At 43.8% G+C, this 25,961-nt stretch overlaps 1 protein-coding gene and 1 pseudogene across 1 annotated transcript in view; one reads left to right on the forward strand and one right to left on the reverse strand.

The window, feature by feature from the left end:
- The window catches only part of LOC120812490 (cadherin-13-like), a 150,256-nt gene extending 124,888 nt beyond the window's left edge, over nt 1-25,368 (forward strand). The window contains exons 10-11 of the mRNA XM_078097984.1: nt 1,219-1,437; nt 23,851-25,368. Coding sequence (XP_077954110.1) covers nt 1,219-1,437; nt 23,851-23,858 — 227 coding nt within the window. The 3' untranslated portion in view covers nt 23,859-25,368. The remainder of the gene's footprint in view (nt 1-1,218; nt 1,438-23,850) is intronic.
- Nucleotides 13,675-14,555, reverse strand: LOC144391339 (general transcription factor II-I repeat domain-containing protein 2B-like; annotated as a pseudogene).
- Nucleotides 25,369-25,961: the final 593 nt, after the last annotated feature.

Consider the following 25,961-nt stretch of genomic DNA (forward strand, 5'->3'; position numbering starts at 1 on the left):
CGCTCAAGCGCGTGAGATACGGAGCTTGTTTCAAGGCGCGTCGGAAAAACAAAGCTGTCGTTCTCACCGAGCACTTAATGAGATTAAAGAGCCCTTTTCTCTACAGTAGCTGAACCATCTTAACGGAGAAAATAATTTGTTCTAAAAGCAGCCAAAGATTTAAGGCGTGGATGGCGAGGGGGCGGCGGGAGCGTACAACAACAGCGAGCGCGTAGAAAACTCCTTCGAGCACGAGCAGAGATTCTCCTCGCGAGCAACGAAGTTCACGTTTCGCAAGCGAGCAAATACCTCGCGGAGACGAACTTTTGTTCGCGCAAGACAGACTTTTGCTCGTGGATGTTTGATTGCGGTTAAATTCTTGTCATTTAATCATTATGTTTTGATCAGAGTTGTGATTAAAGGTTTGGGTGGGCCGCGAAAGATTTTCAGATTTCGAAGTGGGCCGCGACATTCTTGAGTTTGGGAACCGCTGTTCTATCTCATTGCTAAAAACAAACACTGAATCTGGCCTGGAGGCTACTGGTGCAACAACTTACCAAGACACTTGAAGGACAGACAGATATATACTTTATCAATCCCCAGAAGGAAATTTGTTAATTCCAAAGTGTAAGGTGATAAATGCGTCATCAGATTAGCGCATTAGATTTTACGCAATACGAATACAAATCGTTTAAACTTAAATAACTGTGAAAAAGCATCTGTCTGAGGGAAATTGGCTGGTGCTGACAATTTGTTGGTTGATTTGTCACATGCTGATCAGTTTTTGTAGAAACTTTGCATACATATTTCTCCATGTCCTACCACACATATCAAGATAAAATGATGAGACAAAGAGGTGGGGTTGAGTAGTACAAAGAAAGGCCTCTGTATTTACGAAATATGTATGACATTGTTTTTAGTTGGACAATACAAAACTAAAAGTCACCTTAACCGTGGCAGACGGGACAGATAAATGTGCAGCTTGGCATTCAGTGGTACAAAACAGCCCTTTTCTTCTTCTTAAGAAATGTCAGTGTCTTTCAAGGAGATGTAACAACCTTAGTTGTGACATTTTGTGTCGCCTCAGTTGTCGTGAATGGCGCAGGCAGACAGTTCGTGGTTGTATAAGGTATACGTATTCAGATCGGCCTAAAAAAAAATGGGCTGCTGTAAAAAGCAGGACGGAAGAATTTACCGGGCTCTTAAATCTCCGGCTCTTCTTCTGCGTGTCTCCCACAGCCACGCACTCCCAAGTCATGCTCCTGCAGCCTCTGAAGATGGCCAACTACCAGCTGCCGCTGCTCATCACCGACTCGGGCGTGCCCCCTCTGTCCAACAACACGGAGATCAAAGTCCAAGTGTGCGTCTGTAAGAAGAACAAGATGCACTGCAGCTCCGGCCCCTCCCACCGCGCCAGCCTCCCAGTGCTGCTCACAACACCCCTGCTCGTCCTACTCTGTAAGTACCGGAGCAACAACCGATGGACCAACCGACTGCTCGAGACGCTGCCGTATTTTCTGGCATCCTCGTTTAAAACACAGTTTGAAACTGAAGCCGTGCGTCGTGTTGCTTTCAGTTTTATCAGTTGCCAGGAAAATCGATACAGACGTCAAACGGTGCCGGGTAAGAGAACTGTGTTCGGGAGGGAAGCGATCCTTTACACCCGGTGAATAGGAGTTATACAAGTGTTTGGTGTGTGTTTTGTGCATGTGCACTGATGAACAATTTAAATCCCTTCACACGTTTGACAAGTGAGATTTTTCCTCATCTATTTAACAAGAGGATGTCTGTTTTGTTGTTTGACGCCGTGCCTGCAGCACTTCCCGGGAAGACCAACTTGAATTTACTCTAAATATCTCATTTAGGCCATTAGCAATATAGCATGAATAATTCAGCCCCCTCCGCTCACAGCGCCAATGCAGCAGACAACGTCCAAGAGCTAGTTTGCTGAGAAGAAATGTCATTTCCAACTTTAAGGCCCGAAGATCCCATTTCCCCATCTGAGCTTGTTCTCTGTTGACAGTGGAGGAGGAAGAGGAGGAGGAGGACGAGGAGGAGGAGTAGGGAGAGATTGTGTAAGAATACGTGTTCAAGATTTGGAGCCTGGTCGGGGTTATCAAAAATTCAGCCGAATGACTTCTCTCGTTCTGGAAAATTTATTTGTCAGATAACCCCCCTTGGCTGGTAAATCTTCCAGTTGACCCGCAGACCTTACATTCCTCAGCCAGGACATAAACTGACTCCCCATCCTGTCAGACTCGTGTCTGCCTGCTCGGCACATCCTGCTTCTCTCCTTACCTAACTCTTAAATCAAGACTAGACAGCAAACCCCCAACTAAGCCCATGAAAATAACTTTTGATTATCAATTCCCCCTTTTTACATAATTCATTATGTAAACCAAAAAAAATCAAAAGAAACCACCAATCTAAACGCTAAATATCTATATCAGTGAATACGGGTGAATGCAGCAGTCATGGAAATCCCTAAACAGTACAAAAAATCTAAACCGAGTATAATAGACACAGAATACATCCTAGCCTAGAAATATCACACCATCTACGTGTATGCATCCACTATATATGATGTGTGCAACAGTTAGCAGATCACGCGGACAGGAATGTTGAACCTAAAAGGATTTCTTCTTCAGGTCCCTCGAAGTCGGTTCTTACCATACCTATCTCCTCTCCAATCTCCTCCGGCCCTAACAATTGGATCCTTTCATGTAACAAAGCCATCTGGTATGGCAGGGGTATTTTAGCATCTATTGCAGAGGTGATGCGTCGGAGACATAGTTGTCTGATAAAGGGGATGCAGCAGCATCCACTAAGGGCAAAAACCACTATTGCGATTACTAAGGTCAGAAAAACTGACAGGAAGAAGCCCTTCCATTGTCCAAAGTATTTACCAAACCAATTACCGACGGTGCCGTCTATACCAGAGTGTTCAGCTAATTCAACAGACATGGCTCTGAGTCCGTGTAATGCTCTAGTAAAGGATCCATCTGGGGCGGTGTTATTGGGGATAAAAGTGCAGCACGCTTGGCCAAACATCGCACACACTCCTCCTTTTTCAGCTAATAACATATCCAAAGCCATCCGGTCCTGGTAAGTCATCAATGAGGTGGCCGATAGTTGGCTGTGCACCCCTTCCAGAGCATCTCTCGTCATATTGGTGAGCCGCTGGATATTGAAATGTACATAATTTAGTCGATCCACATTTTTGTTTACAGTTATAAAAAGGGAACAATGATTCCCATCCGGCCGCTATCTGATCCGTTAACTTGTATTGATCAGGTACCCCTCTCGGCACACTATCACACAGTGCGTGGTTACTTCTGCAACTTTGTATGGACCTTCCTAGCGGGGATCAGTCCAACTGAATCTGGCTACTTTACGTAGTACCCAGTCATCCACCTCCACTGGTGAACACTCTCCTTCTTCTTCAGAAAGGATCTCTGTCACCTGTTGAGAGATACTCATCACAGTATTATTACACATTCTCATATAGTCAGATGTTTCCACATGTTGGTACTGCAATGGGCTGACAGTGGTAGGCAAAGTGGTTGTTAACGGACAAGGCATCTTTCTTCCCGTTAATACCTCATGGGGGCTTATCCCTAACTTAGAGTTAGGACATGATCTTATCCCATACAGCACTATCGGCAGGGCTGCCACCCACGTCAGCTTCGTTTCAGCACAGACTTTAGCCAAACCTTCCTTTATGGTTCTGTTAGCTCTCTCAACTAGCCCTTGAGACTGAGGATGATAAACTGCCCCAAATTTATGCTTGATCCCAAACGTTTTCTCTATTTCTTGTAGTTCAGCGTTCGAGAAGTGTGAACCATTATCCGATCGTATGACTTCTGGAATACCAAATCTGGGTATTAGTTCTCTGGTCAGCCATTTTTCTACGTCTGCTGCTCTTTCTGATGTTGTGGGGATCACCTCCACCCACCTAGAAAAAGGATCAACGCATACCAACAAATACCTCTTGCCCTCAACTTGGAAACTTCCAAGTCCAGCCTTCAGTGTTAATGTCCACTTTTATTGCTCTTCAGCCCAAAAGCAAAGCAGAGGGTGGGAGACATGTCTGTAACTTGCAGATACAACTCACCTCATGCTCAGTTTGATCCAATGCATTCATTCATTACTGATAGATCACCAACCTCTCATGGTTAGCGTATCCAAATGTAAGGGTGTACTACTTGTTGAACATTACAGGATGACCGTCTGTAACAAGTTTCCATATTTCGTGTACTGGTGCTATAAATGTTCCTTTGATCAGACATTTGCTTCCATCATCAAGATACTGTATCAAGTGTATCGTGCACTATACACTCAATAGCAGCACTCAACAATTTACCGCCCATCTCTGAATTTAGGAGAAAACTCGAAAAACTACAAACATTAATCCAAAAAATGGACAATATATACAACAACTCTCCTAATTCCTTATCACCTTCATTCCTCATTTAAATCTTACACAACCGTATCTCTTAATTTTCAATGACTGATTGTCTTGCCGTGGAAAGTGTGAACGCGTTTGACTGTAAGAACGCAACTATTCCATGCGATGTGTGCACAACAGTCTGGTGTTCCATTGTTATATGGGCCGTTTTAATCAACGCTCTTCCAATAGCAGCTACGTTTCTGACACACGAGGGATGCCCTATTTCCACGTTATCCAGCTTACCACTATAGTACATCAAAACCTTATGATCTGTGTTACCCTCCCCCTTTTGAAACAGAACGGAATTCACAAATCCGTTCTTTTCATCAACATCCAGATGGAAGGGTCTCGAGTAGTCAGGGGGGCGCACCGTGGCTGCGCTGGCCATGGCCTGCTTGGTGGCAATAAATGCAGTCTCCGCCTCCCGGGTCCACACCAAAGGCTTTGAGTAGTTTTTATAGCCTGCACCCAATATTAGCGCCCTCAAAGGAGCGACCTGCACCGAGAAATCAGGTATATTATTCTAGCTCCATGTTACAAGTCCTAAGAATTTCATCATTTCTCTAACCGTCGTGGGCCGAGGATGTTGCAAAATGGACGACGTCTGTGTGTCAGTCATAGCTTGCCCTGATGGTGACACAATTCTCCACAGAAAATTCACCTTCTGTCTCCCAATCTGCAATTTCGATTTAGACACTTTGAAGCCATTTTCCTGTAACCACTGCAGAACCGTTCTGGTAGCGGACATAATCGTTTCTGAACTTGTCCCTGCTAGCAGGATGTCATCCACATATTGTAGTAAAACAACTCCTTCTGGTAGTTCCAACTCGGCCAAAATGGTCTTCAGAACATGGTTAAAAATCATAACCGCGTATATGTATATTGGCGCCCCTTATACGTAAACGCAAACATTTGTCTCGAGCGCACAGCTAGAGGGACACAGAAAAAAGCATTCGCCAGGTCAATGCAGGTGAACCATCTTTTATCAGGGCCTATTGCATTTAACATTGTATAAGGATTTGGGGTGTCATAGTGAGTTGGTACTACAACTTTGTTGACGAGCCTCAAATCATGCACCATTCTATAGTCAGGCTTTCCGGGTTTAGGGACCGGGTTAATCGGGGTATTCCAGGGGGACCCCGTCCTCTCCAATACACCTGCCTGCAGCAACACTTCAATTGTTTTTTCTATCCCTGCGATTTGTTCCTCCCTTAAGGGGTACTGAGGACGGTAAATTGGGACCGTTCCGGTTTTTAATTCAATTACCACTGGGGCCATTGGAATCAATCCCACATCAGCTCCCCCTTTTGTCCAAAATGTATCAGGAAAATCAACTAGCATGAGCTGTGTGTTCTCATGGTCAGTATTTTCCCTACCATGTGTGCGGCTTAGCAGGTGTTTCTCTGGTATAAGTTTTACTTCTGAGGTATGTGCAATACGGTACATGTCATTAGCCTGAGAGTAATGTAAGTTAACATTTTGAGTGGGCACCCAGTCCGTGGCATCAACCCCCGCTTTAACCATCGGCCCCATGTTCTCGGCTTCTCCTCCGCTTTGGATGAGCAAGGTGATGAGAGGAGCAGAGGTCTCTTGTAGCGCATATAGAACTTGTAACTCAGAGGTTAGTTCCACCGCAGCTGCCACACCTTGTTTCCCCACATAGATCTCTCGGACCTTAACAGCAGGATGTCCATGGACCTCACTTTCAAACTCAAGTCCACTCCACAGGGTGTCATAGTTCTCATCAGGAGACAGCGAATAGTTCATCGTGCAATGAGGAGGATCCGCAGGTGGTTCAGTCGGGTGTAATACCTTGAACCATGGGCCCCAACGGCAGACAGTCTCATGCAGAACAGTTCCATCATAGTCCTCCACTCTCCCCCACCAGACCTCTGCATTCAGCGTCTGTTGAACTTCAGCTTGCAGCAACTGGTGGCCATAAGAGTGGGGTGTGGCACATCGTTGCTGTGTCCCATCCGGGAATGTTACAGTGATACATCCCTTCGTCATTTGCATAATGATATTTTGGGAACACAAAATGTCTCTTCCGTTGATTGTCAGAGTCACCATGGGTTCTGGGAACAGGTTACCGTCAGCCGTCGGATCTGGGCACCCCTATGGCATTTGCTGATGACCTGGGGCCTGATGCCGCAGGCTATTACCCTGTTGTAGTGTATGCGGTGCTTGTGGTGGATAGATATCATAAGGGTATTGAGCTGGGTTGGACTGAGGCCTCTGACCCTGAGGTGGATGGGGGCATGCGTCGGACCAATGTCCAATCTGCCCACAGCTGAAACAAGTATTCTGTCGTTGTCTAAACTGCCCTAAATTGTTTGGAACTCGGCCACGATTTCCCCCTACCCACTGTCTTTTCGGTTGCCTGAAGCCACCGTACAGTGGGGCCCCCATCATGTGTTGTGGTTGCGGGGCATAAGGTTGGGGATAGTTAGCCTGTGGAGGAGTGTACACGGCCTGTTGTGGTTGCTGGCAGGCTGGCGCACATGGGAAGGGAGGGGGGTCTGGATAAGGGTCATATTGAGGTGGCCCTTCCCCCTGAGATGGCGCTGTTGTTTGGGTCATCTGTTTGGCTTCACTCTTGCCCTGGTTCAACTTCTCTCTGCTTTCCTTCAGCTGTGCTTTCGCCAATTGTAACTGAATATTGTTTAATTCACCCTTTTCCTTATCATATTTTTCTTTGCTCCGGTCCACATAGTGTTTAATCTGTGAGGACCAAGCATCAAAATTCATGTCAGACAACCCCACTATTCCTCTTAGTTGGGTCTTCATTGTCTCCGAGACAGCTGACTCTATGGCGCCGCGAAAAAGAAGCTTGGTTCTGTGATCATCCATGACATCTTCCCCTAACTTGTTGTCCCATAATTCTCCGACTCTCCTTAAATAACTATTTCCACCCTCACTGTCGTGTGGGGGAACATAAGTGAGTTCTGTGGTAGCCACCTTCACAGGATATTGGAGTCTGAGCTTTGGCCAGAGCACTGACACCCAATTTGCCAGAGGCTCCCCGTCAGGGAGGTCAGAGGTCCCGGCTTCCCCCTCTAACTTCTGGAGGTCAGCTAGTGAGGCACACGCCAAAAAAAATTCTTCTAAGATCCCCCAAACCGGGAACACTACCCGCACACTGAGCAAGGAACCCACGAATCCACGCTGCACCACCCTTCTCTATTTTAGGTAATGCGAGCTTCATCATGCTTAGGTCTGACAATGCGAGTGGCGCATATGTTGTTTTTTCACTTCCGTCTCTACAAATAGCCGTTAACAGTGGTAGTTGATGAGAGGCCTGAGCATCCCGTCTGATTTAGGTTTCAAATCATTACATTGATGCACATTCGCTCTGGCTGCATTCCCCTGATAATATCTGTTCCTATTACCTCTTAACCCCCTGTCTCATGGCGCTCCATCGGAGTAGATGACTGTGGTTTTTGTGACTCTAGCTCTGCTCCATGCTCCTGAAATTCCTCGTCCCAATCATCTGCAGGGCCAGGCTCATCTTCCTCTGACTCAACCTGCCTCCCCCGCTCATCCTGTCCACGCCGGGTGATTGATTGCCGCTCTGCCTGCTATGACTTCTAACAAAGTCTCTTCTCCTGCAACTCTTCCTCCCCCTACATTAAATGAGGTCATAGGTCTGTGCTCGGGTTGCCGCTTCTTTACGACTGTCGAGTGACCCTGTGGTGTGTTTGGATTACTCCAATCGACAGGCTCCAACTGGGGCCTGTCCTCCAAATATTGTAGCGTCTCTGAGAGAAAAGCAGAAACCTTCTCCACCCCATCATTCTCTTCATGTGGATATGGAGTTACCTGTAACAACCCTTTTTGAACTACCAAAACCTGAGATTCTCCTGGATTAGTAGCTTTCCCTTGCCTCAGTGGCATCTGATGTGGTTCATTTAACAACCGATTAGCCTCCGCATATGGGCCTGTCGAGTAGGGAGGAGGCGCACTAGATTTACAACCGGTCTCATGCACTTTCTCTTCTCCTGCTTTGGTTTGCGGCAACTGCATTGCCGTCTTACTCACGAATACCGCATTTATTTCTCCCAGAAATGTTCTACAGTCCACTAAGAACTCTTCTGCCTTTTCTGCACTTTTCTTCTCTTTTCCACAAAATCTCCCCTTAACGGCAAGGAGCGCATGCGCTTGGTCTTTTCCTCTTCTCGCCATCCTAAGATGGTCCTTCAGCTGCTCGCCTGTTGGTTGAGAATCTGTCTCCCTTCCAAACATTCCTCTTTCCTGCATCTGTGCAACCCACTTCACATATTTTTTTGTTACACATTTCCTATCTTTTTCTAGGGTTTTATCCATATGTCTCTTATAAGTCTTAAAGAGGGCGAAACCCAGAGTGCCTTCTTTACACCTTTCCCATATCGTTATGGTTTCCTCCATTTTCATCACAGGTTATTTATTTATTCACACGTGGTTTTTGAACACAAGAGAAAGGACTCAATGCCCAATACTGTGAACCCAATCAAGAACCTTCTACTGTATTAGAGGAATACAGCGCTCGATTGTTGAGGCTTATAACACCAGTTCACTCGTATTGTTTTATTTCTCTCGTATTTATACCACCATCATTTAACTATGATTTTCCCTTTTACCCTTTAATACATATCCCCACAGATGTGTAATCCGGTCAAACACTTTTCACTGTCGGATTCTCAGTCCTTTTTCAAGTCCTGATACGCCCAGCTTCCAGGTTCGGTAAAACACCAGGAGTTACACCAACCACCCACACATTTCCCAGTATGAAAAACAACAAATCTTTCCCTGTGTCCTTATTTCTTCATCTAATATTCTAACCTGCCAGTCCAAGAATCACACGAGTAGGACTGCAGGACCAGAGGTATCTACGTACCACACGGATTGCAACTTGGATTTCTACAGACTAAGATTAACATAAATCCCTGCTCTATTCTAAACTGCCAGCCCACTGCATGCAAACGTGGGACCCCAGTCACCAGAGGTATCTACGTACCACACGGATTGTAACTTGGATTTCTACAGACTAAGAGTCGACCTCAGGGAACTCAAGTGAGCCCCGTCATTCCTTTTTAAACTCCTCATATATTTACCTAAGTCCCTAAACCTAAACCTAAACCTAAACCTAAACCTAAACCCCTACACTGTCTAAACTGCCAGTCCACTGCATGCAAACGTGGGACTGCAGTTACCAGAGGTATCTACGTACCACACGGATTGCAACTTGGATTTCTACAGACTAAGAGTCGACCTCAGGGAACTCAAGTGAGCCCCGTCATTCCTTTTTAAACTCTTCATGTATTTACCTAAGTCCCTAAACCTAAATCCCTACACTATTCTAAACTGCCAGTCCACTGCATGCAAACGTGGGACTGCAGTTACCAGAGGTATCTACGTACCACACGGATTGCAACTTGGATTTCTACCGACTAAGATTATATATATTTTTACCTAAATCCCTAAACCTATGGACACTTATTCACTTTCCCTAACGTTGAATTCAGTGTGAGTATGTGCTTATACTTTACATGTGATCAACAGGAAATTTTCAAATTTAGTTTTAAATTTAATGGTCTTATAACGACCTTATTCAGTCAATGGACAGAGACGAATTCTGCAGTTGACAACAAATCTTTTTAGAAGTATCCAATCACAGACATTTTATTCATTTAGAACAAAAGGTTGTCTGCTCACCTGATTCTGTTTGCGCGCCTGTTGTCAATGCTGAACCACGCCGCCGGTCCTTTCGGCTCGGTCCGGAAAACGGACGTCCCCGTCTTTCTTTGTCCAGGTCAGCAAATCACGTCGGGGTCACCAAATTGTAAGAATACGTGTTCAAGATTTGGAGCCTGGTCGGGGTTATCAAAAATTCAGCCGAATGACTTCTCTCGTTCTGGAAAATTTATTTGTCAGATCACAGGTCAAGTATCAGCGCTGCGTTTGCAAAGGCAGGAGCAGTTCAGGCAGCACACAGGCCGGAAGAACAACTAACTAACATCAGCAAGAACATCATGTTTTATAACCCTTGAAAGACAGAGAAGGAAATTTTTCTATTGGCCCTAAACTGGCGTAGAGGAGGACCTTCCACCTCCCGCATCTAAGATCCGGTCACATCCAATGTCCAGACTCCTGACTTAACGTAAACATCGTAAACAGAGCGTGTATGTTGAATAGTGTTGGTGTGTCTCTAACCCCCCTTGGCTGGTAAATCTTCCAGTTGACCCGCAGACCTTACATTCCTCAGCCAGGACAGAAACTGACTCCCCATCCTGTCAGACTCGTGTCTGCCTGCTTGGCAGATCCTGCTTACCCCCTTACCTAACTCTTAAATCAAGACTAGACAGCAAACCCCCAACTAAGCCCATGAAAATAACTTTTGATTATCAATTGTGAGAAAGGGGTGAGAAGAGGAGGGAAAGGAAAGGCAAAAAAAGGAGAATGAGATTTTAGTCACGTCTCCATTTCTCCCTCTGTAACGGAGTTAGAAATACACCGTCATTTTCAATGTATTGTATCTTATTTTTGGTTATTATTCAACAATCTTGTTGAGCGTGTGTGTGTGAATTTTATTTTGATGAGTCAAATTTGCGGAAATTGCGATTCATCTCTCCTGCGCCTCCTAGGCTTCCGTAGTCCCGTAGTCCCGTTTTTCCTTACCAACTTACCTTCAACAGTGTTACTCTGTTGAGAGAAAAACGATGTCGCACTATTTCGCTAGGTTCTTAAATATAACTGTTAACATCAGCTACCATTAGCGTGGGTAACATGACCACGGTTCTCAGCTGTGGTGCGTCATTATTCTAGACGATGGAGTGGTGATAAAAGTATACGTTTGGTCATGGTTTAATTTCGCGCCGTTTGTACTCCATCCGATCGTCCTGACGTATACGTTCCCCTCTATAGACCCTGTGTGTAGGGAGCTGATGTGCGGATAGACCATTAGCCACGGTCTCAGTGCAACACACTAATCATGAGCATGAGCTGTTGCTGTGTCAGCATCCGCGGGCGAGCCGTCACCTCCCCGAAATGTTTACTGCGGTCAACTCAGCCGACGCTCGGATTTCCGTGGTTAACTCAGCCGACGCTTGAATCTTAGTGCACTTGTGTGCTGATACTTACGGTATTGAACAAGTAACCCCAAAAACAGGCTATTTAAATAGCAAGTTCCAGACAATGATAGAACTATGTGTGTACAGGACTATTGGTGTACAATAAAAGAAATATTTGTACAGTAAAAATTTGGAGATTTCTCCAAAGTAAAAGCCCTATAAGTGAAATTTCAAAAACATAATTTCTCCATATTTGAGCTGTAATAAAAACAGATTCCCCAATAGTTCCAGGCCAGTTCAATGCACCTGTGTTAAGGACCTCTCTGACTACTACCATGCTGAATTTGAAGCATTTTTACTGTACATTTTTGGAGATTTCACCAAAGCAAAAGCCCTATAATTGCACGTTCCAAAAGACAGTTTCTCCATGTTTGGACTGCCATAAAAACAGATTGATCTATAGTTCCAGACCAAGACCAATATACCTGTGTTAAGGACCTCTCAGACTACTACCATGCTGAATATCAAGCATTTTTACTGTACAACGTTCAAAAAGACAGTTTCTTCATGTTTGGACTGCCATAAAAACAGATTGATCAATAGTTCCAGACAAAGACGTACATTTATCCGTACGACACTTTCGCTGAATTCACTGAATATTTTGTATAGATTAAAGATTCTCGAAAGTAAACATTTGTCTAACATTTATACATTCATGGACATCTTTGATCTTAGTATAAAAATAAATTGACCTTTTAGTAGGTTCTTTGACACAATTAACAAATGTGAATGCTAATATGGGGGGTCTAGACGGAACAGACCTGGGCAACAGATGCTGGCTCTGGGGACAGGGAACGTAACCTCTCTGAGGGGGAGGGAGCCGGAGCTTGTTCGGGAGGTGGAGCGTTATCAGTTGGATATGGTGGGGGTTACCTCTACGCACAGCTCTGGAACCACACTCCTGGATAGAAGATGGACTCTATTCTACTCCGGGTGTGGGGATACTCATAAGTCCCCAGCTGAGTGCTGCTACATTGGACTTTACCCCAGTGGACAAAAGGGTCACCTCCCTATGCCTTCGGGTTGTGGAGGGGATAGCTCTGACTGTTGTCTTTGCATATGTACCAAACAGCAGCTCAAATTATTCAGCCTTTTTGGAGACTCTGAATGGAGTCCTGCATAGGGCTCCTGTAGGGGAGTCCTACTGGGAGACTTCAATGCGCATGTGGGCGACAATAGAGATAACTGGAGAGGTGTGATTGGGAGGAATAGCCTCCCTGATCTGAACCCGAGCGGTTGTTTGTTATTGGACTTCTGTGCTAGTCACGGATTATCCATAACAAACACCATGTTCGAACATAGGGGTGTTCATATGTGTACGTGGTACCAGAACATCCTAGGCCAGGGGTAGGCAATTATTTTTCCCAGGGGGCCAAATGAGAAACTGAAAATATTTTGGAGGGCCAGGCAAAATGCCGAACTCAATTATGCATAATATACATTTTTTTCTATATTAAAAGCAGTAAATGGCATTGTTTTGACCACTGGTAAGAGTGTATGTTATTATTTGGCAATTCAAAGGTGAGGTTAGCTTTCAAAAGTATAATTTATTCAAATATAATTTTCAAAATGTGAAACAAAATGTGAAACATTTTCAGTCACATTAATAACAGAGGGCATTTTTAGTTTCATATACTATTGAAACAAGGATTTTCTTAGCTTTCTAAAGACATCACATCATCACTCCCAGTCCCAGTTTCGTAGCCTTTTTGACTTTACATGCCTGTATTAAAACATTTTCAGAACTGTGCAAAAAAGAAAAGAAACATATCAAGTGTCCCATTTCACTTGTTATATTCCCACATTTTAGTGTTCTTCAGTTCTTCTTTTCTCATTCAGTGTGAGAAATCCAGTCTCTGTGGAGCTGTAACAAGTCCATCAAAGTAAGGTTGAATGTCTGAGGTGGAGATGCGAAGCACAGCTGACAAATGTTCATCAGTGAGAGAGGATCTGTACCTGGATTTGGTAAACTTCATGACTGAGAATGTCTGTTCACATATGTAGGTGGATCCACAGAGAACCAACATCTTCTGAGCACGTCTCCTCATGTTTGGAAAGTTCTCCTCGTTGAGAGCAGAGTAGAACTCTGGCAGTGATGCTGACTTAAAGTGCTCTTTCAGTAGTGAATCAGACTGCAGGTCAGTGAGTGGGTGCACTATCAACACTGCAGGTAAAGGGAGAGGAAACCAGCTGCATTTCATCCTCAACCTTTTTGAAATCTTGAAAACGCCTTAAAAATTCATCACGCAGTGCTCCTAACATGGATGAGTACCTGTGCCGGTGATCAGATGATGGTTTGACTTCTTTCAGGGTTTTCACGTGTTTGACATTGTTGCTGCCTAGTTGCCTTGAAATGAATTGCAACTTTGTCATGAAGGCTTTCACATGGATGTGCATTTCATGAGCAAAAAGGCCCTCGCCCTGCAGCTGTGTGTTCAGTTCATCACTGCCGTCACATCAACAGCAAATGTTCAATCTGCCACCCAGTCCTTATCAGACAGCTCTGGGATGGTTTTGTCTTTCATCTCACAAAACTCTTTTATCTTTGATTTCAGAACTCAAAACCTTTTTAGCACTTTGCCCAGACTGAGCCATGTGACAGCTGTGTGGTACCGGACATCACCATGTTCGCTCTCTTGCTCCTCCAATAGTGAAACAAACTGCCTGTAATTCAATGCTCGCGCTCCCATGAAATTAACTGTTGTAACAACATCAACCACATGCCTAAGTTTAAGCACTGACATACACAACGCTTGCTGATGAATAACACAATGTATGAACACCAATTTCTGCTCTGCAGTGAGTTCACTCACTTTATCTTGCATTCTTTTCAAAAGCCCAACATTCTTCCCAGTCAAATTTGGACATCCATTCGTGGTGACCCCTGCCAGTCTGTCCCATTGGAGTCCCAGTTTGTCCATGCATGCGTTTACCTCGGTGAACAGATCACTCCCCGTTGTGGTTCCTTTCATTGGCCGCATTTCTGCCAGCTCTTCCGTAAGCTTGAAGTCGCTCGTCATCCACCGGGGAGATATGAGCAGCTGGGCCGTGTGACGGACGTCACAGCTCTCATCCAAAGCTTCACACTTCACCTTGCAGCTGAAACTCCAGATTCTCCGCGATGTCCTCCACCCTCCTCGTCACGGTGCGGCGGGACAGCGGGATGTTTGAAACGCTTCTTTTTTCTCTGGGCAGCAGCGCTGCAGACTCGACCACGCACTCTTTCACAAACTGCCCCTCAGAGAATGGCTTAGTGTTCTAGGCGATTTTGTGGGCCATCACAAAGCTGGTTCTGGTCGCTGCATCTCTGGCTGCGTGCAGCTTTGTAAAACAGCCGTGTTGTTTTTCTAGCTTTGCTAGTAAATCCGTTAATCTGCGCTCGTTCGGCATCAGTCAAGTTTTTGTATTTACCGCCATGTTTGGTCTCGTAAAGCCGTTTCAAATTGTACTCTTTAAACATGGCGACATGCTCCCCACAAACCAAACACACAGGTTTACCTTTAACTTCAGTAAAGAAAGAAATAGTAGTCCATTTTTGTTTGAAACAGAAGGTAGAGAGTTCAGGGGTGACCCGGAGGGAAGACAGGTTGTCAATCACACGCATTTCACGTGCACAGTTGACGTGCACGTGAAATGCATGCACCGTGAGAATAAATGGGCTTCAAAATAAAAGCAATGCGCTTTTATTTTAGAAAATATGTTTTTTTTTCTAAATCATGTAGTCTTTCGCGGGCCGGTCAGAATCACCCCGCAGTTCGTATTTGGCCCGCGGGCCGTACAATGCCCAGGTCTGTCCTAGGCCAAAGATCAATGATCGATTTTGTAATCGTATCATCTGATCTGAGGCCGCATTTTCTGGACACTTGGGTAAAGAGAGGGGCAGAGCTGTAAACTCAGAGCATGGGTTATATCTGGTGGGACTCCGGAGGCGTGATCGGTGATCGGTATTATCGGATCGGCAGATACTGATTTCAGTGATTGGTGATCGGCACCAAAAAACCTGATCGGAGCATCTCTACTGAGAGCTTTGCATAATTGAACAAGAGAATTGACTAAACCATTTTATTGGCGTTGGAGAGAAAGATCACAAGCCCCACACGCTGTTTTAGTGCATCTACTCGAGGCCTCAGGGGCTTAAGTGATGTGGAGTGGTGGGGAACTGTACTACTTCCTGTCACTATATCATTGGCCTCGACCCGATTTCTCCTTTGCATTCGTACCTCAAACCGCCACACTTTTCCACCCCCAACTCCTTCAACAGTGCTTCAGTGTGCAGCAAAAGTAGAGCTGTGTCCTCGCTGGCTTTCTGTCCCTCCTCTCATCCCTATTACACTCCGCTGGCTTTGCTTTTCAAACCCTTAAATGATGTACGTTACCCTGCGGGATAGATGGGGGGGCGACATGTACTGTGTCTCCTGGTGCTTACGAGACCTTTTGTTTGCTGTTGCAGGATTGGCAGTTAAATCTTGGGGCTTTGCAGGGGCCTACTTTCTCTCCACTCCCTTGTAAGCCCTTTCTTTTGTGATCAGTGGACCCTCACACACATCCTCCACACCACACACACACACACACAGATTACTACAAAGTAGGGAACAATTACGACTTTATCCTGCAGTTTTGTGAAGGGGAAATGCTTGCAGATATAAAAAGAAGACGAACACGTGTAAACGCTCAGATTCAGAGTGTTAAAACGATACGTGAAGGCATCCATTGTTTACTTAAGATGCGACTTTTGGACAAACTAAGTGCAGTGAAGACGTGCTCGTATGGGCTGCGAGGGCACGGAAAAAGGATGCCTGCCTACTCGTGAGAATGATTCCTAATTTTAAAATGTAATTACAAGGAGGCGTGGGCTTTTGGCGGCAGTACAGCGCCACGGGTAGAAAACCAACACGGATGACCACACTGCCCCCTATCAGTGCACACGTGAACTGACGTGCACGGTACGGCACATGCACTCCTCGGAGCAGCCACACTGCTGCTCTAATTGACATTCTCTAACTTGATGGTGTGTGTGGCTGGAGAAAAATAACTGTGCTGGTTGGACAGTATATAAATCATTAACATGTTACACATACAGGTGCAGTGGACGTGGCTGGGCTCTGAAGGTTAATGTATGTTTCTGCCCGTAGTGGCTGTGTGTGAACAAGGCTTAAGAGGGAGGAGAAGAAATAAGGTGGTAAAATGAACATCTTACTTGTATTTTCACATCTTTGCACAACCATTTCATGCAACACTGGAAGGTAGGTCACAGGAAGGTCTGCTTGCTCAAACCGGCTGGTAAAATCTTCCTGTGCACAGCCGCTCTGACAGCCACTTTTCCTCTTCCTTCTGCAGCTCTACGCTAATCTCCTCCCCGCTATACAGGCAGGATGTTTAGGGGCAGATTATTTACTCTAGTAAAATTACAGATTCTTCACAGCTGCCTTTTGAAGATGCCTTGCATCAGACCGTAGTGTTCGGTGGGTGCGTTGCTTTTGGCCCTTCGGATCAACCTGTCCCGGGTTATTTGATCTCTCAGCTGTTATGTGTGGGACGGTAGTTTAAAGGGGTGTATCAAGTTATCTCTCTATGAAGCGGAAGGCTCAGACAGAGGCTAGTGTTTGTGTTTTCATCCTGGATTAGTCAACAATTCTCAAAAGTGGGTTAAGGAGAGTCCGTGACACTTTGTCGTGAATTAACACACGAATATGTACAGATGGGGCGCACTTTTCTTCAAATAAACAAGCACATTGTGTCCATTGCTCCAAGTCACATTACCTCCAGGCCAATAGAAACTTATTTTGATGCAATTACAACAGGTTTTTCTACTTTTCACTCAAAGCTTTCAATATCACCTCCATAAAATCTAGGTTTCTGTTTAGCGCTATGAAATAGGGTTTAAGCATGAAGGTGAGAAGTTAAGAATATATGAATAGTAGTGGTAGTACGTAATGTCAGTAAGCATACGTTTTAGTGTTCTCAGAGATCGAATCTTGCTCTTGACCTTTAAATATTTATAATCCCTATTTGATCACAAAGATGAAAGGCTCGACGGGTCTGTTGCGTCTGATTATGATTTTAAATAATAACACCAGATGGAAATATACTAAAAATTAGCTCTTAATATATTCTGATGCTTTAATATTTGTGTACATCAAAGATGAAGGAAAAAGATCTGTAGTTGATCAGATGATTTTATCAGTCTACGCATATAAACAGAAGGATTTATTAAGGTATACGGAATATTATTAAACTATACATTAACATGATCAAAATGATTCATTTTGACCCTAACATCGATGAAACACACTTAAAAATTGTTTTCACTTAAGATAATCATATCATGAAGTAATTTCTACTCATCTTTTCACTAACAAATTCTGGTTCTTTTCTTATTGTTGGAATGCATTAAGCATTCCAAGTATTGTTCTTCTATTCTTTATTTCAACTTATTTCTTCCGTGGCACCTTTCAACTCCTTCACACTTTCAGCTATTAAAACTGTTCAAATATTAAAATGTTCAGCTCCTTTCTGGCTTTAGGGCTATAGCTTTTCAGCTTTCTACCTCTTATGCTTGAATTTCTATAAATCAATAATCATTAATATTTTAACATGGTTTTCCAATGGAGATTGTTTTCAAATCCTCTTGAACTTCTTCAACTTCTACAGACACCATTTAAAATTTCAAATGTTGACACAGGTCTCAACTATTTTATGAAAAAAACTGCTTGTTGATATCTATTCTACTTTTCTCATAATCACTGATTATGTTTCACTAGTTCTTTGCTCCGTTTCTGACTTTTACATGAGTGTGTATTGCGTCTGCTAGAGTGAGACCCGGAGATCTTAGAGTGTGAGGCAGAGTCAGAATCTGGTTAAAAAAATATGGAACTTCTGTCCTTACAGCCAAAGTATACAATTTTGATGCTTCATTTCTTCAGATTAATGAGGGCATGGTTGTGCTGATTGGATTAATGTGTTCATAGAATCCCAGAGTTCTTTAGTTTTGGCCTACGGAGACCAACAGTCACACAACCTCTGCTAAAAGCCCCATAGGCTTCAATACAAATCTGCCGACATATTTCTCAAAAAATCCAGAAGGTACATGTTTTGTAAACTTCGACAGGAGCCGTATTTTTTACCAGACAGACATAAGTAACACCTCCCTGCGTTCCACTGCATGAAAAGTGGGATTTTCGGCAGTATGCGGTACTGTAAATTGTCGTGGAATTTCAGGTTTACGGCTGTTTACGGCAATTTGCGGGCAACGCCGAAAACTGCCGTAAATTGTCAGAAATTGTCAGAAATTGATGTGGGCCTCCCTTGGCAGTTGTCCCCCCATGACCCCCCTCCTCCTAATTATAGGGGAGGCTTTGACATGTAAATGAAAATGCTGTGAGCTATACAAATGCAAATCAGGGTCGCAGAGGGAGTTTTAGCCCAGGTGACATTTTTTTAAAAGGTAAGAAAATCTCTGGTACAAATAGATCAGGCTCAGTAGCCTAATTATACACTCTTACATTTGAGCTTGAATTGATTTATTTAATTCAAATATGCTAGATTACTATGTACGCCATTAGCAATGGCAAATGTTATGTAAAAAAGATACACAAAATAACTTCTTTAAAAAATTAGTTTTAATCAAGGCAAAATGAGCATTCCATGCAAACAACATTTGAATCAGAATGATGGTCTGCAGAGATCACAGTCTCCTGGAGCTCAACTACAGTGCATAGTGGCAGGACTACAGTGACCTTTTCTTTGGTCTTACTTAAATGCACAGAGGATGTGTTAACCACACATCTTCTAGCAATGCGCTCAATTGGCAGAAATGATGCTGGGTATGACGAGTCTGTTCCCTGCAAGCCCCAAACTTCTATTGGCTTTCCATAAAAATGTCTGTCCGGGTGGGGATGAAGCCAGGAAACTTGTGCAAGAACATGTTTAAATGCCGTACCCTTTGACACAACATTAACAACTATAAACTGCTTTATAATGGCTGGTCGTAGTTCTGCTAGAGGGTCAAGGACGGGTTCCTCAAAACTGTTAGTGTTTCCACACCACTTAGCATAAACATACGCTGACCTTTCTGCTCTGCATCTATCGATTGAGTAAGTTACATTCATATATGTTACCCGTTTACATGTCATGGCAAAACATTCAACCTCAGTGACACAAGGGTACATGTGATGATACATTGTCAACATTGCATGTCTGTCAGACTCTAGAGTGTCTGGTGGAATGGAGAAAGAGGCACCACTGTACAGATTTCTAGGGAAAGTCGTTCTGCTGACACCAAAACACTGCTTTACATAAAGCATATCAGCTGTTTCAAAGTCCCAACCATTTGTCTTCCTAAAATACTGGTCCTTTCGTATAACAATAACCTCGTATGTGATTGGAGGACCCTTAGACTCCTCGTCCAATCACGTGTGAGGTCATAGGCATGACTGATACAGCAGTACTTGCAAGACGAGCATACAAACAGACACGTGTGTGTTACTATATTCAGAAGAACTGTATCTCCAGTTCCTTTGTTTGGTTTTTGCTGCTTCGTGAATAATGGCTGGACGACGTCTCGCGTTCAACTCGCCTTCAACTCCTCTCCGCGGTCACCAACTTTCGGCCAGACCGCAGACAGACGAGAAGAAGCTGCTGAATGCTCTCAGTGGATCGTCTCGTCAACTCCAACAACAAACTGCCAATATCAACGAGCGGTTCGCTCCACTGGAGCGTTCAGGACTGCGTTGTTGGCGGGGTCTCGGGGTGGATTATACGGTTGCCACACGCACACGAGCCGCCTGCACAACAGACCTGCCTCGGAAAACACGGCGCCAGTGACGGTCTACAACCGTCACTGGCGGAGGCAAACGGACAGTTTACTGAGCTGTAGTTTTTAAACCGCCGTTACCCAAGTGTGGGCAGATCCTCACTTTGTATGTAGTTGTTTGTGTGTTGTTAATAAAGCTCTTTCTTTGCATAAACGTGTGTCAAATGTTCATTTTCTCTATAAATTCATTGATGTCCTGGTTGGTATCCTAATAATAGTGTAGTAGCCTGGATAGGATAACCATGTAATGAATATACAGCATAATATGAATATATAAATAAAATGAGGCGGGTGACCAATAGCGACAGATCTGCCAACCAATCACGAGTGATTGAAAGTTGTAGTTTCATCCAATCATGAACAAGGAAACTCCAGCCTGGTCTGCTGCCCGGTTTCGCTGCATTCATATGCTAATTCGGGCCATTCGCACCTCCGCCAGCTCTCCACCTACGTCATGGTTCGTTTCCGACAATTTGTGGCACAGACGAACGCGACGTGCGCGGGTTGCAAATTGGCGGAAATTGGCGGAAATTAGGGAGATTTCCGGGCGTTTACGGGGACCAAAATCTCACTTTTCATGCAGTGTTCGGTAGAGTCTTGGGTCTCGCACAAACAGCGTATTTTTTAGATAGCAATTATAGTTTTGCGCTGGTTGTCATTTGTTTGAGGTGTGGATTCTGTGTACCTCGCTGTGCTGTGTCTGCCCTTTGCAGCAGCTCGTTAATGAGCCCATGTGCGCCGTTGCCGTGGTTACTCGCACACACATGCTGCAGTATCTCTGTCTGTGACTCACAGCTGCTCCTATGACCTGATTAGTGGAGTCACATGACGCAGCTATGCTTTCTGTCAACAGACCAATATGATAAAGACACTGGCCCCCACCTCCCCCCTCCACCCTGACCTCTTCTCACTGTTAATCGCACACTCAGTCAGTCTGTCTGTCTATTTCTCCTCCTTTCTCTCTCCCTCTATCTCTTCCTCACCACCCCTCCCTCCCTCTATCTACACCACCCCACACCACCCAGTCCAATAATTACAAAATAAAAGTAAAATTTTTACTGTAATGTTTGTGATGAGGCCTATTAATTAAAAACTTCTTAGTTTGAATAACAAACATTCTGTCTCCCAACCCCCCCTCACCTAATTCCATCATTACAAAATAAAAGCCTCAATGATTATCTGTACCTTAACCATGAAACGGTTTCGTTGAAATACGTATTGCTCTTTCAAATACTACTACAACCACTACGAATATTACTAGTACTTCTAGTACTACAACTGATACTTCTACTACCATACTACTAGTATTTCTACTGCTATTAATAGTACTACTAATGTTATTACAAATACTACTATGGCTAATAGTATCAGTATTACAGCTGTTTCTACTGCTATTGATACTAAACCGACTTCTACTGCTAGTACTACTAATACCACAATTACAACTATAACTACTACTACTAATATTACTACAAACAATTTTAAACCTCTTTTTATTCATCTCAGCTTTTGTTATTTCTGTACTTTTTTAAATTCATTTAAGCTCCTGCAACTTCTGTTTTGTTTTGCAATATTTCACATTTATTTCAGCTGTTTTCATTTCTGCTTTTTCAGCAAATCTATTGAAATTCCTTTCAGCTTCTCCCATTTCTGTATTTTCAGCTATTTCAAATTAATTTCAGCTTTTCTAATATCTGTAATTTCAGCAAATGTATTCAAATTCCCTTCAACTTTCTGTATTTTCAGCTCTTTTAAAAAGTTCATTTCAGCTCTCAGCTTTTTGCATTCCAACGCATTTTCAGCAGGAAATGCATTTTCTAGTTATTATTTATTATCTTTAACTCATTCATCATTCAATTCTGGGTTGGTGAGGATCATTAAGTGTCATTATAGTCAGTGTAACCCTGTCAGATTTCTGTCTTCTCCTCCAACGTTTCCTCTTCATGCTGCAACGGCGCTGTTTCTGTGTGGCGCCCGTGACGTACCTGAGCTAATCAACTGTCACCCTCCTTTCCTCTCAGCAATTAGAAAGGCTGGGAAGTGGTTACTGTTCCCTCCGGTGTCCTGTTTGATTCCTCCTCGCCTCCAGCAGCTTGTTAAATCGACATTTTACGCATTAGGCTTTGGCTTTTACCTCGATAGACTTACAATAAGCGCAGACGGCGGGATGAGTCGACACGGGTGGATCCCCGGGATGCTCCATCAGGTCATCCGCAGACCTCCTGTGTGTGGTCCTGCGATATGCAAATAGGCTCATTCTCCAGCACACGTAGCGGCACGTTTATGTGCTGGTTGTAAGGGGATGGTGGGAAAGTTGTGTAAATATCATATACACACTCACAGGAGTCTATGCTGTATAAATGAGACCATTTCTCAGCAGTGAGGGCGTTATGTTAGCTGTGATCAATGCAACAATGATGTGTTACATTAAAAAGTGGGATTTTTTTATTTTTCATGTGACAATCACAGCAGCAAATGCGCATGTACGGGAATAAAGGGGGGTTAACAGGAATCATTATGAATGTTCCCGCTGTAATTCTCTATAGCAGCACAGCGGGCTAGTACGGCTAATTCTGCTATCTCAGTGACTCATTCATAACGCGGAAGGAATAGCGTTTATATTCTGTCCCCCCCGCTTTTCTCACTTTGCCGTCTTCCTACATTAAATTCTCTCTTTCAACCGTTCCCGACCCATGAGTAGCATGGTAGTAGTGTCTGCGTGGTGGCCGAGGTGAATTGATTTGGAAATGTATTTTCATGCCAAGGTCTTGACTTTTTAGCCAGAGGGGGAGCGTTGGCTCCTCACGTGAGCTGAAACGGGGCAGCCGGAGTTCTCATTAGATTTGCAAAAACCAATATCTGGGTCTTGAGTGCCTTTAGTGTTTCTCCATTTTTATTTCAGTTTCAGGGGGATGGAGGGGTGCGGGGGGCTGCACTTAGTCCTGAGCTTTATGAAAAGAAGGCATTTGAGGAAAAACAAAAGAGAAAAAAAAACGATTTTCGCAGTCGCAGTCATCAGCATCCACTGCGGGAGGTGCAGGGTCTCTCCTACGTCATTTCATACTGCGGTGTGCACGCTTGTCCGCTTGTCCGCCGCACAGTAAACTAAACTCAAGTATTCTAGTATTCTAGGTACGCGTCAGTAGCCAATTCAGGAGCGTCTCCCGATTCATCAAAAGCCCGCCGCACTTGTAGAGTTTTGGAGATAGTTGCGTTCAGCCACACGGATTGAACCTCCCACGACATTGAGGAAGGTCCACGCTGACACACTTTCAAATGGGTTTTCACATTAAAGCCAATTACTTGGGTCGCGAGTACCTGAGAGCGAACCAGTATAACTCGTCTGTCCTAACTGAATCTTTAATGACGCCCAATTGAGTGCATTTTATCTGGTTCAGTGATGACCAATACTTGTCTTCTTGTCTTTTCTTTCCCACACATTCCTTCTCTTCTTCCTCCCCTCCGCCGTCTCCTTCTCTTCTTTCATCTCCTCTCCGCTCCAGGCCTGTAGATTCTGCTGAAACCTCCCGTAGTCCTTTTTGCAACACTGAAAAGCAACGACTTATCTCCCCCACGCAACCCAGGCTTAGGAGAGGAGTAGGAGGAGAAGAAGACGGAAAAAGATGATGAAGAAGAAGCCAGAAGAAAAGTGTTCACCGCCAAAAAAAAATACAAAATCAAACGAGGAGACAGTTGCCCACTGGCAAAACTGCTGTATGACAAAGCTCACGCTTTTTTTTATACATATCTCACTTATCCTTTCACTGCTTTCGTTTCCTTTTCCTCATCTTTTCTTTCCTTGTGGCATGTCTTTCCCCAATTGGGTCTTCTCTAATCTCATGTTTCTTCTGACTGTATTTTAAGTTTTTCTCTCCTTTCCTCTCGCCGGTACGCCTCCCCTCGTTATCAATTATGCCACTTATTTCTCACAGTTTTTCATTTTATTTCCGTTTTGGCAGCACGCCATCGCATTGGCAGAGAAGCGTTGCCGTGTTAGCCGTGTTCATGGCAACATGCCGCATCTTGTAGGAGACGCTTGAAAACAATTTGTTTATTGACATCATAACAAAACAAAGCTACAAAACAGTTTTGTATTGGAGCTCACCTTACACCTCCGGTTCACCCATCCTTTTTTTTTCTCCTTACCCTCATTATCATCCCCACAGCTGCCACTGTTTTTGTTCCGTCCCTCCTTACCCCGGCCTCATGCATAGACGTCATCTCTCTGCCTCTTCTCCCCCATCTCCCTGTCCATCCTACTGACCCGTGTGTCTCTCAGCGGGCCGGGCAACACTGCGAAGGCTGAGTTACTGTCCTGGTTGGGGAAGAGCATTGACTTTTTGGTGTGTTTCTTTCTTTTCTCGTTGCAGACTGTGTTTGATCTCGTTTCCCTCCTTAAGCGGGATAGCAAAGCCTGTTTCTTTGTATGGTCGTGGTTGTGGTCTTTTAGGACAAGGTGGTAGCCATAAGCCTTCAGAGTCAGATGCTCTCATGAGTCCTTTCTACGATTTGCTTCTGTTTTTATTGCATTAGTTGTCATGGAGTGGGGAAAAAAAGCATATCTTTATAGTAACGGTGTAAACCTAAAAAAAAAAAGTACTATTATATAGATATTTTATTTTTTAACCATTGTATAAATACAGTATTGATTAACTTATGTACTTTGATTGCAAGTTCACCCACACCGTGAGTAAATAAAAAAGGGGATTTCTTTTTTCTGTGAACTTTAGGCACTATTTCTAATGCTATTGATGTGTTGACAATTTTGTCTTTTCTTTGTTTTTTTTGTTTATAATTTAAAATCTGTGGTTAATTGCAGAACCAGGAGTCTCTTTTTTTGATGGTTGCCTGGTGTCTAGTTTTTTATTTTGTCTCCCGTTGATTATTTCCTTGCCATCTATCATTACATGTCACAAGAAGATGTGTAAGAAATCAAAAGCTGTTGTTTTGTTGGATAGTTTTACATTTTGAATGAGTTATGTCTGTCTTTTGCACTGATTTAATAAAGCCATTACTGAAAATTCAATGGCTCAATTCCTCAAAACACCTCCCAGGAAATGGCTTCATCACACATCCAAGTTGGGGCCACTCAGAAGCACTGATGACAGGAAGTCTGGTTCACAGGAAACATATATATACATACATGCAGTACAGACCCAAAGAGATCACTGATTGATGGTTAATGTCCGTTGCCACATTGAGTTGTTTTGAGGGATCTGATAAGGATCTGATGTAACTTCATTGTTTATAAGATGGTTGTCATGAGGAAAATAATGGTTTCAATTTACATAACATAACATCAGAGCAGTTTATAGTTCACGTACGATCCGTCAACACTTCCCACATACTGTTATGTGATGCCTTGGCACATATTTCCATATGCACATCTGTTAGGGCTCGGCTGATTCCTGAATTGTGTTTTTATTCTGGTCTATGGCATCAAATGCTCTTGGGTAAAAAGTAGCTAAGGGAAATATTCTCTTAGATGCTAGAGACGGTAAAGCAAGACAAGGTGACTACTGAAAAAAAACACAAAGAGAAACTTTTACGTTAAGAAAGTGGCTACCAAGTTGAAAACAAACTTTAAATGGCAGAAAAAGAAATGTTCTTGTGT

This window comes from Gasterosteus aculeatus, chromosome Y (assembly GCF_964276395.1).
Source record: "Gasterosteus aculeatus chromosome Y, fGasAcu3.hap1.1, whole genome shotgun sequence".
In the NCBI taxonomy this organism is placed as follows: Eukaryota; Metazoa; Chordata; class Actinopteri; order Perciformes; family Gasterosteidae; genus Gasterosteus; species Gasterosteus aculeatus.